Source organism: Sardina pilchardus, chromosome 1 (assembly GCF_963854185.1).
Source record: "Sardina pilchardus chromosome 1, fSarPil1.1, whole genome shotgun sequence".
Lineage (NCBI taxonomy): Eukaryota > Metazoa > Chordata > Actinopteri > Clupeiformes > Clupeidae > Sardina > Sardina pilchardus.
Window position 1 is genome coordinate 48988827 of NC_084994.1, and position 17149 is coordinate 49005975.

General features: G+C 40.6%; 1 protein-coding gene across 4 annotated transcripts; it reads right to left on the reverse strand.

Annotated features, from left to right (window-relative positions):
• Positions 1-5855: 5855 nt before the first annotated feature.
• Positions 5856-15742, reverse strand: zgc:174863 (uncharacterized protein LOC100136852 homolog). Of its 4 annotated transcripts, none has more exons than XM_062547694.1 (8): positions 15676-15740; positions 11273-11342; positions 10806-11132; positions 9374-9667; positions 8483-8611; positions 7877-7912; positions 7265-7315; positions 5856-6735 (listed from the first exon to the last, which is right to left on the reverse strand). In XM_062547694.1, the coding sequence occupies exons 2-8, from the start codon at positions 11334-11336 to the stop codon at positions 6653-6655; spliced, it is 984 nt and encodes a 327-aa protein (XP_062403678.1). In that variant the 5' UTR covers positions 11337-11342; positions 15676-15740; the 3' UTR covers positions 5856-6652. The 4 variants fall into 4 exon arrangements, with proteins under 4 accessions (XP_062403678.1, XP_062403687.1, XP_062403695.1 ...); XM_062547703.1 differs by lacking the exon at positions 15676-15740 and adding an exon at positions 14669-14864; XM_062547711.1 differs by lacking the exon at positions 15676-15740 and adding an exon at positions 11553-12642.
• Between the last annotated feature and the right edge of the window lie 1407 nt (positions 15743-17149).

A 17149-nucleotide genomic window follows, 5' to 3' on the forward strand; every position in this document is an offset into this window, starting at 1 on the left:
AAAACAAATAGATTTAAAACTATATCCTAATTCATATCCTAGTTACTTTTTATACTTGACATCCAGTTGTCAGAAAGTTATGCAGCATTGAGCACTGAGCAGTATCTCACGCTATTCTTTGTGTAGTGCTCTGCGGTTCTGTGTTTCGGTGTTGAAATTCTGCAGGCGGCAGGAATGCTGACAGTTCAGCTCTTGTGACAGTGTTGGCCCTCGACCAGTGCATCTCTATAAAAGTGGGTATTTCCTGTCCCATACTACATACTATTCAGTCATGAGCATATATGATAAGAGACTATAGACTCCCTAAGAAACACAGTCTAAGCAAGACTGTTTTCCTGTTGATGTGATTGACCCTTGTTCCAATTGCAAATAAATCTACTTCTCTTTCTTTGTGTGCAGTGCTCCACAGTTCTGTGTTTTGGTGTTTGGCTGTTGAATACTTCTCTTAGGTCTACAGCCAAGAGTTACAGTATGTAACGATTTGGACTGACATCCAATGCCACTGTCTGTGGTGTTCCTTAGGCTATTGGTATAAAATGGCATGCTTTCTTACTGCAGAGTTTGTATTATTATTATTATTTCCTGCTGGTAAGCACTCATTAGCCTCTTTAATACTGTTGGCCATTAGCCCAGAAAGGTTAATCCAGGGACTTTGGCTTAGGCTACAGATACCAAGGCTAGAGTTCCTGCTGTGTTTACCATGGGCCATGTAACCACCTGTCATCCATAAATTCATCCATAAAGACAACATCCTCACATGTGTAGTCACCCGAAGTTACCTCATAACCGCATTCATTGTGATGTGTAAGCAGCAGGGCTAGAACCTTTTTCAATGTATCAGCATTCATTTTGAGCATTAAAATCGGAAAGCTTCTAGGAACAGCTAGATGTCATATCAGTAAAACAGCAGAACACATGTTAATTCCTTGAAAGGATTTACACGGCTCTGAGCAGGGCTTGTCTTATAGGGTTTAAGTTTCAGGTTTAGCCCAAGCCTAGGCCCGGTAAAGGAAAACTCTTCCCTAGAAACTAAGGTCAAGCACCAGATTGTTTGAATGTTTTTTTTATTACTTACATTATTATTATTATTATTATTATTATTATTATTATTATTATTATTATTATTATTATTATTATCATTACTATTATTACTAAATAAAACAAACAAAAAAGTGCAGCTCCAAATTGCGCAAGAACCAGAGAAGAAACAGTTGGATGGTATTCTGTTAATAAGACTTTCACTTTTGAACTGAAACTCCATAATGCAACTGCATGAATGAAAAGCATCATTGTTCGTTTAATTTTTATGCCATTTAAATTAGGGATTTAGGAATTTAGGTATTCTGTTAATAAGACTTTCACTTTTGAACTGAAACTCCATAATGCAACTGCATGAATGAAAAGCATCATTGTCCGTTTCATTTTTATGCCATTTAAATTAGGGATATAGGAATTCCCCTTTTCATCAATTTTCACCGTAACAAATCTGATTCAAAAAGACACATTGTATGAAGATTCTTTACCCTTTTTGTTAAGTAGACATAATAAGCTCTGTATCAGGGACCTGTTGGGACTTACTTTCAGATGAACGGCGGACAATACAATGCAATTACATAGTTTCCACGGTTAATGGAATTTCTGGAATATCATGGAATTTTATGGGAACATGGGACATGGGAAGTCATTTTTGGGTCAAAGTCAAGGAATATCAGAGAATGTTGTTGCAGTTAAAAATGTATTTTGTATGAAAAAAATGTATGTCCAAAATACAATACAATATATTTTCACACAGCACTGGCCTACTTTGTTTTTTAATGTCCATTTGTTCATTTTTTTAAAAAGGAAAAAGATTCTAGAATGCTTGGCGGCTGCTCTGAAATCTTTAGTCAGTGGAGTGACATCAATGTAGGCCGACCATTCAGAGTTTGGTGTGGATGAACTTGACTGATACACAGAGTCCTGACCTCAACCCAGAAGAACACCTTTGGGATGAATGAGAGCAGACACTGAGAGCCAGTAGTCTCCTCGTCCAACATCAGTGTGTGACCTGACAAATACAGTACACCAATTATAGATTACAGAATGAGATGTCACTTATGTTTGTATGCGAGTCAAGGCAGGTGACCCAATACTTTTGGCAATATAGTGTATTTTTAGATACAACACAGTATACCAGAATACTTCATTTAGGCTATCAGAGGAAGATATTAATTACATGACTTAGCACATATAGTTTCACAGGAGACTGGAGAGACAGAAACGGAACTGTTGGTTATGGTGCAGAAAATTCAAATGAGATGTCCCCAACAGATGTACTGTAACACAAGCATGTCTTTTTTCATTTCCAATCTACTTAAATTTCTGAAGTCAAGAGTCGCGTAACACAGTATGATATCAAATGCCTTCATCTCAGGAGCCGTCTGCGTTTTTGTTTATTAATGGTGTGGTTTTGCTGGTAGATCTTTCATTAGTCTTCCTGATTTTGTAATCATATTGACCTGTGAATCCATCTACCCTCATGCTATTCTCTCTGTGATAACAATGTTAAATGCACAACAGGTATGTCATGGATGATCCAAGATATACCAGCATATGAGCAGCTCAGTACTGGTGTTGGCATGGCACCCTGCAGCTCATGGCAACACATCTGAAATTTGACACATTTGTTTTCCTCATTCTTGTTGGTTCCTTCTCACAAGGTTTAAAATGACTGTGTAGGCCTATAACTAATCACATGTGTTGGGAACATAAATCTGCACATGTTTTTGTGAAACTTGATATATGAGGCCCACCCGTTCCCCGTATAGGATTCTTTTCATGAGACATGCATGCAGAGATTGCCATCTGTTCATACTGAGAGCAGGGTATGTCTGTAATCGTGCTGTTCATTGAGAGCAGGGTATGTCTGTAATCGTGCTGCTACTGAGAGCAGGGTATGTCTGTAATCGTGCTGTTACTGAGAGCAGGGTATGTCTGTAATCGTGCTGTTACTGAGAGCAGGGTATGTCTGTAATCGTGCTGTTCATTGAGAGCAGGGTATGTCTGTAAGGTATGTAATCATGCTGTTCATACTGTATGTCTGTTGCTGCTCCTGAGAGCAGCTATGTCTGTAATCTTACTGTTCATACTGAGAGCAGGTATGCCTGTGGTCGTGCCATTCATACTGAGAGCAGGATATGCCTAGTCATGCTGTTACTGAGAGCAGGGCATATATGATCATGTGGTGTGTCATATGAGGGGAACTGGCAGAGCAATGACTTAAGAGCAGAGTTACTGTTAAAAAACTTGGTTATTAGCTCTTGTTGACAATAAGTTATTTTACTACAAAGACTAGGCTACATAAAATATTTTCTTCAGATCCAACAGATCATGATATACCCCATTTCAATCTCTGTCTACTTCCTTATCCTTCTCCAGTTTTTATCTCTGAAGCCAAGAGTTACGTAAGAGAACTTGATACCCTTTGCCTTTATGAAAGGAGTAGGGCAAAGGTTATTTGGAACTGCTGATATCTGTATCTGATATCTACTTATATTATATTACAGTGTTTACAGTACATATTACAGTTTTTGCATTGTGTTTACAGTACATTCCTCCCTGCTCTGAGATCCCAGGAGATATATACAGTTTAATGATTAATCAGATTCCCTATACTGAACATATGATGAAAAATAAATGTTGAATTATTAGTGTATACCAAGAGAGACATGTTTCGACAGTATAGGAGTGAGTTAAGCCCCATTGTGATGAGCATGAACATGTCTGCCTCTTGTTTGTTTTCTTTAAAGTGGACACAACCGCAGCACGTAGCCTGTTTTTCCACAGCCTCTAGATTGTGGAATTGAAAAAGCGAAATGTTACTGTGGCGTGGTTTAGAGGTCAGCAGGCATGTGATCTCAGCAGAGAAACTATTGTGTGGGTGTATAAATCCATAAACCAATGAATGTGGGCTGTTCCATGCAGGTAGATTGGCACAGGTAGACTAGGGGAGTTCCACATACTGTAAACCAGTCATAATCAGATTCAGATCTTGTTTAGTCCCTTGCAAAAATATTTTAAATCACACTTAATGTCACGGCAAGGTGAGATTCCATGTGCAAAGGCCAAATTACTGTACATCAACTCGGTCATTTGCCATAGTGGTGTGTACTGAAACATGCTTCTGCCAGACAACCAAACCACGACTTACTTACGCTCATGGGGCGGAGGCCATTGACAACAGCACTGGGCAGTCCTGGGCTCCCCTCCCCAGCTGTGTCCATGTCAGCCCAGTGTGCTCGCCGTTGGCCTTGACGACTCTGTGGCGGGTGCTCTGGTCAGTCTCTCCATACGGTTCAGCCAGAGCTCTCTCTCTCTACGGCTCTGGGTTGAGCTGGTGTTGCTGAGTGGGTCACATCACAGGGCTTTCCTGGCGGTCAGAATCTCGCTGTTTAAGGTGTATAGCCAACAGTACATGTCTCGAATAAATCTGAATATTGACGGAAGCCTAGGTGTGTTAAACGGATTTTGTATCAGCAAATGTTGTGATTAATGTGTTTAGATCAAATAACTTTGTGTGCTTGGATAGTCCTCCAACCAATCAGACCAACGATCCAGGTATACGCCTGGTGGATAAGCCAGTTTCTGATTGGACCCACTCAACGTGGACTGGAAGCAGGAGAGACAGATGTGCAGGTTTCCAGCCTGAGCTGCAGGGCGAAATCCAAATTGGTTCACCCAGCCAATGACTAAAACTCTTGCTTTGCTGATTTTGCTGCTCTCTTGTTTTCGTTTGTGCCACCCTTCATAAAACATGACATCTAAATACTGTGTTTCATTTTGCACCATTGAGTAAAGACACACCCCTCCGTGTGTTAAGCTTGCCTCATGTCCTCCCAAGAGTATAATGAAACACAACATAAGTACATAAATTAGAAAAGATAACTGTGATCTCCCAATATGGTGTCCTGGAAACACAGACTGAAAAGATACAAGGTCATATTATCAGTTTTGTATCTGGGTCAGTATAACCACCTTGCCCCAGGGGCAAACAGCAGTAAACGGTCTTCATTCCACAACTTATACTTTGCGCGTGATGTCACAAGTAAAATGGCTGGCAGGCAAGAACATCATTCTCCAGCAACGACGTCACCAATTTTACCACACGAAAGTTGGTGTTTTGAGGTGAAAACATCATGCCAGATAGTTGATGTGCAATTGGATAAGTCGGGGTTATATGTTATTTCTTTTCTTTTTTTTTAATTACTTATCAAGCACCATTTCAAATGAGAAGGAAATGTCATTGAATTCATACATGAATGAAATGATTATCAGCCGCCTCTAGGTCACCAGATGACATCTTTGAACACTTTGAAAGGGCCAATTTCTTTATCCTCAAATTCTTCCAGTGGAGTTTTCCAATTCATCCTCCGTTTCTACAGTAATCTTAAACATCTCAATATTGCCTTATCTCTGTCTCTCAACTCCCAAAACAACCTTGTTATTTGGTTGGGGCACAGATTGAGCTATTAAACCTGTCAGACCTGGTCAGAAGTTGACCAGCTCGAAAGTTAAACAGTTTTTGCATAAGGAATTATACAAATGCCTGATTAAATAAGCAAAGAACAAATGAAACGGAAATTAAATCTGGTTCTGATGAGCTTTCCATCTAAAAATAATCAAAGGTTTCCCACAGGCTGGTCAGCATGCATTCCAAAGGCTTATATAAACATGGATTTCCAACAATTGTGCAGCAAAACCCAAACCTCCTTCAGGGTTAGATTTTAGATGTCATCCTGAGTTCATGGCTTTTAATTTTCAGGTGTTGAAAATGACCTTTTCATCTGTTCACACATAAAGCAGGTGAGTAAACTTAATCACAATACAGAACATTTTTATTTTAAAAACAAAAGAAAAACTGAAAAAAGATAGAAAAATCTGATAGTGCATTTTGTCATAAAAGCATAAAAATAAGATGGCATTGGCTCGAGTTCAGAAGGCTGTGGTCTTTCAGTTTTTATGGGTTTCATCAGGTCCCTTTCCAGAGTCTGCATTCATAATCCAAGTGCTTTATTTTATACACTGTGGAAAGGGACCTGATGAAACCCATGAATTTCATAAAATTCCACAATTTGTTATAAAAACTTTGTATGTACATTGTACAGCTATACACAATGACAGAAAAAACAAGGCAAGGCAGTAGAAAAAGCCTCCCATGATCTAAGCAGTACTAGTGACGTAAGACAGGAAATGGAGTCCATTCCAGAGGCCATCTGTCTGAATCAAGCCATGTGCCTAAAGTGTTTTGAACCCAGTGGACGCAAGATTCGAGGCCTCCCTATTCCCCAAGTAAACTCCTGTGATTTCTACTCTGCTGCCAAAACATACAGATGGTTCATGTTAAGTTCTATTACACAAGTATGAAAAGCTGACAGGACATCTAAAAGCTCATTTCAATGAAGTAGGCTAGTAGTAGTAGTAGTTGGACAAACAATCTACTTACAGTAGAACCACCACCACTAAGGCACGTGGTAGCTGCATACTGCACATAGCCCAGAGTGTACAACTATTCAACTCTTGTCCACATTCTTTACCACAAATGTGGTAGAGACAAGGCAGGTATCTGCTCCCACTGTTCCTGTTTGAACTGCCATTTTAGTCTCTTATTAGGATGTTAATGACTCCTGGAGTCCTCTTTAAGTGCCTCTTCATACGTTGGTGGTGAGCTGTGCGATGGTGGGCTGCATGGGTGGAGTTCTGGAAAGACAAACACAAAAAAGACTTGAACACAAGATCAGATGGTCATACTCTCATTAGTGGTGTTTGTGTCGACACCGTGACTATCATCAAATCCCGGCACACACTGAAATGTTTCACGGTAAAATCCCATCGTCCTCATTTGTCATGCAGTTTGAGCAGGCACTCATATTGTTCTGATTAGAAGACGCTACAGTCCCAGTGTCCCAGCTCTGAGCCAATAGGGTTGAATTTCTGGCAGGTCAGGTTTTCTGCGGTCTTGCAGTGTGAACAGTCAGAATGTGCAATGTGAGCACAGCAATGCCAGCCAATTGAAAAGTGTTCTTTGAGTTAGGATGCTCTACACCTTAAATGTCTGAATGAGTGGTACTAGAAACTGATGGCTGATTAAGGCACCTTTGGAAAGGTTGCATTAACGGAAGATAAAATAGATATAAACACTCTCATGCATATGGGAGGTGAAATGCAAACATGGATGCACCGATCCTCATTTGCATCTCATCTTGTGTTTTTACTCCGACTACTGTACCTTCGGCTTCAGCTTCGGCTTCGACATCATAGTCTTCATGCTGTTCAGGACCTGAAACAACAAAAGAACATGGCTGTTTAAGCCGCTTATCATTCTCAGCACCTTCTTGGCTCTATTCCCATCTACCCAGAGTGCATTCAGCAGAGCAAGGAGTGTGCAGTCAGCTGGAAGTGAGAAAGGAGGTAGAAAGGCTCAGTTCTCTCCAGACATGTCCCCACAAGATCACCGGATGGTGGCCTGGTTTTGGTCACATATAAAAGATGTTTCACTCTGGCTGATACTGACTTCTGAAAATCAGGAGGAGGAAGTGTGTACTTTCCCCCACTGCTTTGTTCCTCATGTTAAAATGCCTTTGCTCTCACGCAACAGCTTTCACTTGGAACGATGCCCAATCCAAATTCCCACATACTGTACTATGCCAGTAATGACTGAATGGAAAAATGCTGGACGTGAGCAAAGGTCGGTTAGTGTGATTCCTCTACACTGGATTCCTTTTTAACTACTGTAGAGATTAGTGAACAACCAATGTTAGGAATAGGAAGGGTAAGTCTAGCTCAGACCCAAAGGAAGGAAGCAAAACCCCATGACAAGAACATGACCTAAGACACATACTCAGCATTGGTTGGGTAGAGGGCCTTCGAAGGGCACCTGTTGATTAAATGGTAAAAATATAAAAATATGAAAATACTGAACAGTATTCTTCTACTGTCAACAACATTAAATCTTGTCTTGTTGACATATTGTTAGTGTCAAACAGGTTGTACAAGTAATTTTACATTCATGTGAGTGTGGGCAAAAGCAAATCTTCCATTCTGGGTTTTCAGTCAGTCACGTGTTTCAGCACCTTGAATAGTTCTAAGGTGTAATTCCCCACCAGGCTGAGCCAGCTGGCCGATGGCCAAAGTAAACAGAACAGTTTCTCATACAAAGTTCTGCGTTGCATCAGGTGTGACATACTTGACACACAGGTTTTACTACCTTAAATCTCACTCAGAGTGACACCTAATAATCTCTGTGTCTGTGACAGATGTGTTTATTTGTTCAGGTCTGCTTCCCAACACAGACTGACACATCTCCTTGGTAGCTCAGGTATAAACTGAATTGAGCAGAATACATTTCATGTTCGGCCTGTGGATTTTAAGTCACTGCTCACAGGACCCCTATGAGGAATGTTTGATGAGGTTAGTGAGGTGTAGGTCACAGCTGAGATATACTCACGTCGAGAGCGTCTTCTACATAACAGCAATGTCACTAACAGGCCAACGATAAGAGATCCAATGACCACCACGCCAGCTGCTATGTTCTTGGTCTGACCACCATCTGTCGATCTGCTAGTATTGTGATTGTCTATATAAACACAAAAAAACTGAATGAGAGAGATGATTCGACTCCTTCAATACACACACTGCATAAGGGCATTGCATTACACACTTGTTGTTAAACTGATATATTACACCCCAAAGCTTCAATTCCAGATCCTAATTCTGAGCAGAATTTTAACTATGGTGACATCAGGCTGAGTCTCTCTAAAGGCCTGCGCCTTTTGTCTTCCACAATGACCTTTTACAATTGACCATGTCAGACTAGAGAATCACAACATCTTGCCGCGTCTTGGTCGTAAGACTGGGCAAATTCTATCTATCGCAGCCTTCTCGTTGCGTGTCGTCACATTGTCAGCGTCAACACGGGGGTTGTAGGAGATTCTCACAAAATTCTGACATGCTAGACTTTTGGCCGTAACGTTGTGGAATGCCGCAGACAATAAATCGTGGGTCATTGAATATGTCACATTACAAGACGCTTCCTCCTTCGGGCATCGTTCCTGACTTTGTATTCGGACACGACACTGGAAATTGGCCATGACACAAAGTGGCAAAATCACCTGAAAATGTGTAGTCTGCGAAGGCCATAAGATTCTTATAAAACTGATCTACAGTGATAACTGCAGGACAAAGTCCTACTTTAATGACTTTGTTGATATAAAGTTAGAGGAGAATCCAAGGGCCTAAACATGCATTCACCTGAGCACTCTCCTTGTAGACCTGGTTTCTCAACCTCCTACGTTGTGTACAAGGAAAGGTTTTTGAGAATCATGACGGTCTTACTCACCGAAAGAGAATGTGTTATTGCCCTCTTTCTTCCATTCACTGTTATACACAACACATGTGTAAGGTCCATGTGAGGGGTTCTTTGTGATAAACGTGCTTTGCAGTCTGAAGCTCTTGTCTTCCATCTGGGTGACCGTGGTTCTTGCACTCCGGGTCCAATTCGAATTCAAATTATCAAACCAGTGGACAGCACCTCTGGGGTAGCCACCAGATGCAACGCAGGTAATTTCCACCGAGTCGTCATCTTTTATGTCCTTGTCAGGCTTGAATGTCAAGTCCGGCTCAGAGTACTTTGCTGTGAATAAATGAGACTTAAGTGTTTTTATTTGTTCTATAGAATTTGTGGAACAAAACTCTCTATTGGAAAGCGTATGTCAGAAGGGTTTGGGACTTCCCTGGGGAAATTACAGACTGAGGGCCTTTAGGCCAAACATGTGCGGTCACCACTGGCATGTTCTATCCTTGACATTTGAGTTATGACCGTTAGTAGTAAATGACCTTTATTTTCAACGGTCAAATTGAAATGTCAATTTCTAAAGGCAAAATTCGATCACAAAGAATCCTTTGTAGAGTGTGGGTGACAAACTCATACATCTATCCATTCTCCACTCCCGCCTTCTAATTTTGATCGTGATGACCTACATTTTCTCAGGGCCACTCCGCTGAATGTGCAAAACACAGAACAATACAACTCTCCTCCTTAGTTTGTACAAACATATCCCGTCATCTTTTGATAACTATACTAATGTGATCATGGAACAACTGCACTGTGGTTTTGTCTTTAGAACAGCCGCCACCTGTAATTTGGTGACCGCCCTCCCAGGTGTTTATCCAGGTCAATCCCCTCTGACGTGTTTCAACACTACGTGACCTTCCAGCCAGACAAACAGCCTACAGTGTGTCCCCTCCCTTTCACACTGTATTGTGAATAAACGTTGTGTCAATGATTTTCCAGTACATATCTTAAATGATGTATTGTATTGTATTGTGTATTGTATATTCTATATTCTATATAGATATAGATAGATAGATAGATAGATAAATAGATAGATAGATAGATATAGATAGTATATAAACATAGTTGATTTCTCTAAATTCTTAACACATTTTAGAGTTTACTCTTGCAAAGTATTCAACCAACATGAGCAGCCTGGCCCTCAATTTCCTGCATTCAGAGACTGCCAAGTCCTAAACTAACACAAACAGAGACCAAATGAGGAAGTAGGGGCCATAGCCAGGTCCAGCCTTCAGAAACAAAGAGAATCTCGGACTTCTCCCCAGGGGGTACTGGGGTTTTATGTCAAATACAGACAGAACTGCAGTAGCCATATTCACCAGCCAGATTAAAATAGTGTTGCATAAAAGGTCAGCGTATGTAAGTATGAAATTACAAATGCTTTACTCTTACAGGTGTCAAAAGAAAAAAGGCTTACCTTTGACATCGAATCCAGCCGTCCCTTTAAGAATTCCCCTGTTAGTGACCACAGTGCATGAATAGTCACCCGCATCTGAGATTTTCGTATCTTTCACAAGTAAAGATACATCATAGCTGTTCCTCCAGTTGATGTCTGCCAACTGAAATCGTTCATCCCCTGTTCGATTGTCACCATCCAATTTCAGCAAAATGTTACCATCTTTCTTCCAGAACACCTTCATTATCTTTATGTCCAGTCCCTCCTGCAGTGCTTTCACCACACACCCCAGCGTTGAGGACTGGCCAGAGTGACCAGTGCTGCTCTGACACTTCATAGTCACAAAATCTGAGATGGGAAGAAAAAAGAGCCAGAAATGAAACACAAAAGAAATTTGTATTGTCAACAAGACCAACATTTTTGGTTTGTAACCACTGCTGGTGACTTGTTATGACTATGACCATATTAATTTTGTCTTTAAAACTCACCAGCAGCTGATGGGACCGTTGCAGTGATAACTGATACTAGCAGAATGCAAATCACTGAAGCCATGTTAACCTACGGACAAACAGATAAAGACGTAGATGATGAAATAAGAGGTGGACCATGCGAGACATGATCTGGCACACACTGAAACATTTCCCTTGTAGACTGAAGTCTGATACAGTCTGATTCTGGCTAGATAACACCTCAACTCTTCTGGCTTAAAACCCATGACATGAAGCCTGGTTGGCTCAGTGTGCAGTACAACACTGAAATCTCACTTACATCTGTATGCTTCAAGTATTCTTTTCACTTGTACAAAATACAGGGAAATTCAGCCACTCAAACAAATCTCAGTGCACTGGCATATCCTGCATGCTATTCTCCCTCAATCCTATTCCATTAAAGGGGGTCGTTTCTCTGAAACACTCTAGTCCCTCAACTAACAAAAGTGAAAGTGCACACACACGAATGGCACACAATGTCCTGCTACAATGCCAAGTGTTGATTCCCTCTGATAAGGGACACTGTGATATTATGATATTAAACTTTGACACTGTGGAGGGGGAGTAGAGCCTAAGCTTTTTGTGAACAGAAATGGCATAGCCTATTAGCCAACATGGACACAAAATGAAATGCAAAATACAGTAATCACTACATAACAACATCATAAAATAAATGGTACAAACTATTTTGTATTTAAAAATGCAAAAATATATTTCTGAAGCAACATGATATTACAAAGCTCTACTATATATATAGGTATACTTCATCATGCAATCACTGGTGTCAAGATCAGATATGTTAATTAGTGAGCAATATTTCACTTCCCTTTTGTTTTTTTACGACCATATGCAAAGTGTTCTCTATCTCCCATAATGCAGGCAGATCCATATCAAGTTACATTTGACATCATGTAGGTTTGGGGGAAATTATTTTTGCAGCCTAACAGCCTATTGTTAATTTCAAATCCAATCTCATCCAATCTTCATTGGCCTTATTCACATTCTGTCATCAACACTATCCTGTTGCCTCTCTTAGTAATGATCGGGTAGTCAATGAATTTGGTTGGTAGTGCAAAAGTCTTTTGTCCCACTCCCCTCCCACTCCGAGCACATTCCAGAAGTTTCATTTCTGCATGAGCCATCCTTCCTGAGTAGTAATGTGTGGGACAACTCTTGTAACGCTAATTTAACTCCATTTCCCCATCACTGGCAGTGCTCCATTCTCTAGTCCTCCTCCCCTCCATGCTCATGTACACGCACATGCAGCCGTGTACGCAAATTGTATATGCAAATGTGCAATAATAAAAAACAAAAGTAATGTTATTCTACTATAGTAGCATTGAGTTCATTTATTTAGTGACGAAGTGAATAGAGCCTAAAATCTGTCCAACACTCACATCACGACAGGCGTAGACTTTGAAATCACTGGTCCAGCCTAACCTTCGCCTAAACTGTACAACTGATAATCAACAGCACTGGCAGTCAGGAAACAATATTGACTGCAATGTTTGATGTTTGCAGGCGTTGCGGTTGCTGTTTAGCACAGTCACTTTCGATTTCGAAACTAGAATGCATCCCTCTTTGCTGAGTGGGCAGCACAGTCACTTTCTTTTTTTAAAGTATAAAATATTTTTTGGGGCTTTTTTTGCATAGGACAGTGAAGGGTGAGACAGGAAGTAAGTGGGAGAGAGAGATGGGGTGGGACTGGGAAATGACCGCAAGCCGGACTCGAACCTGGGTCCCCGTGGGCACTCGGACCCATATTTGGTATGAGCGCTGTAGCCTGCTGCGCCACAGCGCTCCCCTAGCACAGTCACTTTCGATTTCGAAACTAGAATGCATCCCTCTTCGCTGAGTGGGCAGGTAATCTGATGCTACCAAAGAAAGCAAGACCACTTAAACTTGTATTTCGCTTTCCATATTGCACCACTGACAGTCTAGTAGTGGAAGTCGAGTGTGCAATAAGCAACATTCACAAACATGGTGAAGCCCACTAAGTGTGAATTTAGTGTGAGGGCCACGTGGATGAATGCACCAGACACACTAAAGTTGCATCGACAACAGATGTATTTCAGATTCAAGTGAAAATGGAATGGTGGACAGTGTTTCCCTACTATGTATTATCCGCAGCGGCGCAACACCACTCCTATAATTTGTTTTTGTTTTGTTTTGTTTGTTTGTTGTTCTAGGCAATGCTCTCAAACCCTGCGTTGCTAACATACCTAGGCTGGGAAATTAAGGTCTAGCCTACTGTTGAGTTTTATAGAATTAGAGTAATAGGATACGCAATCTGGAGATAGTTCCTTGTCATTACTGTAAAGCTCACCAAAATCATAGAAATGATCAGAACAATAATATCTCCTTTAATCCAAGATAGATTTTCTTCAAGTTGTTCATCTTTTGAGCATCCATTTTAAGAAATGACATGGAAAACATGATGAATGTCATCCACTATGCACAATACACAATGCGCAATACCACTAAGTTCCTTAAAACTCAAGGAAGCCTCACAGGCCGTCACGGCCTTAAAGTGACAGGCACTCAATTCGACTTGTACAGCGCCAATACAGCATAATGACATGAAAGATAAGTAATAATTTTCTGTGTTGTGCAATTTCACTTTTGTTTCATTTCAATTTCTAGTAATAATGTAAGTAATAATTAATAATAAGGTAAATGAAAAGGTTGAAAGACATACAGTAGACATAATCCTGTCTATAATGTGACCAATTCAAGTACTACAACAATCATGTAAATGCCATCTTTTTTCACAGCAGATGCCTTGAATGTGTTGGAGGTTACAGTATATCTGTAACTCTCAATCTGTCAATTTCTTTCGACAAAATCCAAAATTCATCATTCATCATTCAAGGAGTAATTCTTCAAGAATGTATTTTTTTGTTGGGGGGAGGAGGGTTAGTCCTATGAGTAACAGCACCACTGCTGGAAAATTTTCACTGAGTGTATCCTGAGAGATCACAGTCAAGATTGTTTTTGTCTGTGAGGTTGGTGGAATGATTTACCTAATATCCTAGTCTTTATTCCAGTGATAGTTTTAGGATTGTTAAAGGTTAAGGTGAGAGTACACTTTATTGTCCCCAAATTCGTCTTGGGCCCCAGCCTCTGCATCACATAACTTAAGATATAACTCAACATCACACACAACATAAATCATACATGTAGGCCTACTTTACATCAATCCAATCCTACATATCCTACTTTACTTCATTTCCCTATAGTCAACGGCAACACAAACATCTACAGCAGTTGCAAGTCAAAGTGTGCATTAAGTGCATTAAGTGTGCAGCATGTAAATCCAATAAATATGGTAAATAAATAATAAGTCATAAAACTGCTATTATTTACTAATAGCTGATGGAATAAAATAGTTCTTACAGCAATTTCCTGAATCAGGATGTGTATTGGATCATCTAGAAGAGGGGTCCCAGGACAGTTTGGCCCAAGGGTCAAATTATGTCAAGCATGCCAAACAATGACCATATCATCCAAAGCAGCTGCAAATATTCTTAAAATAAATGAACAACTAAATAATCCTATTAACACTCACACACATTTCATTTCTGTTTCATTTCAAACATTTGACTTTACTGCACCTCTAAAAGCAAATTAGCAGCATTGTGACAATATAATAGCATACCTGCCCAAATTATCTTAACTAAAAGGAAGTCTAGACTAGGGCAAAAGCCTAGCCTACACCTCAGAAAAAGTACAACAACCAATGTGGAACTTCAACATTATAATCTAACAATATTTCGCCTCCTGTGCCACAGTGGGTTGGGAGATAATGAGATTTAAAAAGATTTGGAATGGATAGCCTACTACTAATAATTTACTATGCCTAATAGCCTAATAATTTACTATGGTTAAGATACAGTCGGTTTCAAAGTAGACCTATTTTCAAAGTAGACCCGTATAGCCGTAGGATAGCCAACTCGATGTCCATAGGTAAATGAGCGAACACGAACTTTAGATTATTGCGAGGGTAAGCGAAATTATTGCGAGGGAATGAAAGCATTGCGAGACAATGAAAAAAGTAAGCTATTCATTTAAATAAATCCCCATCCTGACCCTTCGCGGATAACTGTATTGTGTTGTAAGCCTATCGCTTTGGACGAAATCGATCATCTCCACAAGGACCATGGACCAGGAAATAAAAACGGACAGTTAACGCAGGTACTGTAGGCAGGCTGTGTTAACGACATAATGTTGTCTTAAACGGCTTCAAAGTCGACCAGCCCATTGGTATGATCAAACGCTAATAAACATATCCAGCTGAGCTCCTTTCCTTAAGCGCAAAACATTAGCTAAATGCACCATCTTTAGGCTCTGGCTACAGCAAACTCCGTTTGACAAATGGACAAGTACAAATAGTGATCACCTACCTTCTAAAAGCTCTTCAGTCTGCAGTTTGAACTGCCTTCTGTCGGTAGCTGAATTAGATTCACACTTTCGGTTTCGATATGAGTCAGGGGCGGACCAATCATACTCTGAGAGACGCGTCTCTGGAATTACCCGTCATATTCGTTCCATTCGCTGTTTCTAGACGGCGTGTGAATTCGTGCATGAAGGCTACAACCGGATTTACCTGAGCGCCGTCTGATCCGGTCAGATCTAGGCAATAAATACTGTTTTAACCGTGTTGATTAGCCTACAGTTGATTCCACTGTTGCAAAGCCTGTTTGTTGTCAGTTCAATGATTTCAAACATTGACTTGGGACGCTGATTCATTTATTTTAGCCTATGATTACCAGATCTAGGCTACTTCATAGAAGTTTTGAAATAGTATTTCCTGTCCCTACATTGGTATACACCATGATTATTGTGTGTATATAGGGTGACCACACCAGACATCCCGAAAAATTCCAGACATCCTGAAATCCAAACACTTGTCCCAAATCCCGAATCCTGCCATAATTGGCCTGAAAATTATAGGTGTTGGAACCGGGAGGAAGCATCCCCAAATTGTTCCCACAAAGTTGGGAGCATGGAATTGTCCAAAATCTCTTGGTTAATGCTGAAGCATTCAGAGTTCCTTTCGCTGGAACTAAGGGACCAAGCCCAGCTCGGAGATGGCCTCTTCGTGCTGTTCCAACATGACTGTGCACCAGTGCACAAAGCAAGGTCCATAAAGACAGGGTCCTGACCTCAACCCAATAGAAAACCTTAGGATGAATTAGAGCGGAGACTGAGAGCCAGTCTATGTATATGTGAGTCAAGACAGGTGAGCAAAATACTTTTGCCAATATAGTGTATTTCTACAATAACTACATGTACTGCATAGCGGTACATAATATGACCGCTGCTCAGTCCTGTACTGTACATATTTCACGAAAAATAAATCACGCTTGTCAATTTGTCTCCATCTCCTACTCTATCCCCTTACTCTTGCAACTTTTGTGCATGCTTTTACTGTATGTGCCTTAATTACCACACACACAATACAAAAAAGGGCCACATACTGTACATCACACAGGGAGAACCAAAGAAAGACTACACTTGCTAACACGCAACATGATAAACACAAGTACATCACACATTCACACACACTGACATTGACAACATGAGTCCAACACACAGACACTGCAGTATATTCATTGTTTCAGCAAACATTTTCAAGCAGTCTATTTTTGAGCATTTATGAAAGATTTACTTTCATCATGGTCCATTTTGCTGCTTCTTTTTCTACACATTACAAAAACAACAGAGCAAATAAAACAGAAAACAGAGGCATTTCTGTAACCAGTGGAATGGCACTCAGTGGTGACCCAGGGTGAGGCTGGGCTTGCCCCCCGCGGGGCTGTCTCCTCCCTCAGCTCGGCTCCTCTGAGGGAAGAGGAAGTCCGATTCTGTAACAAT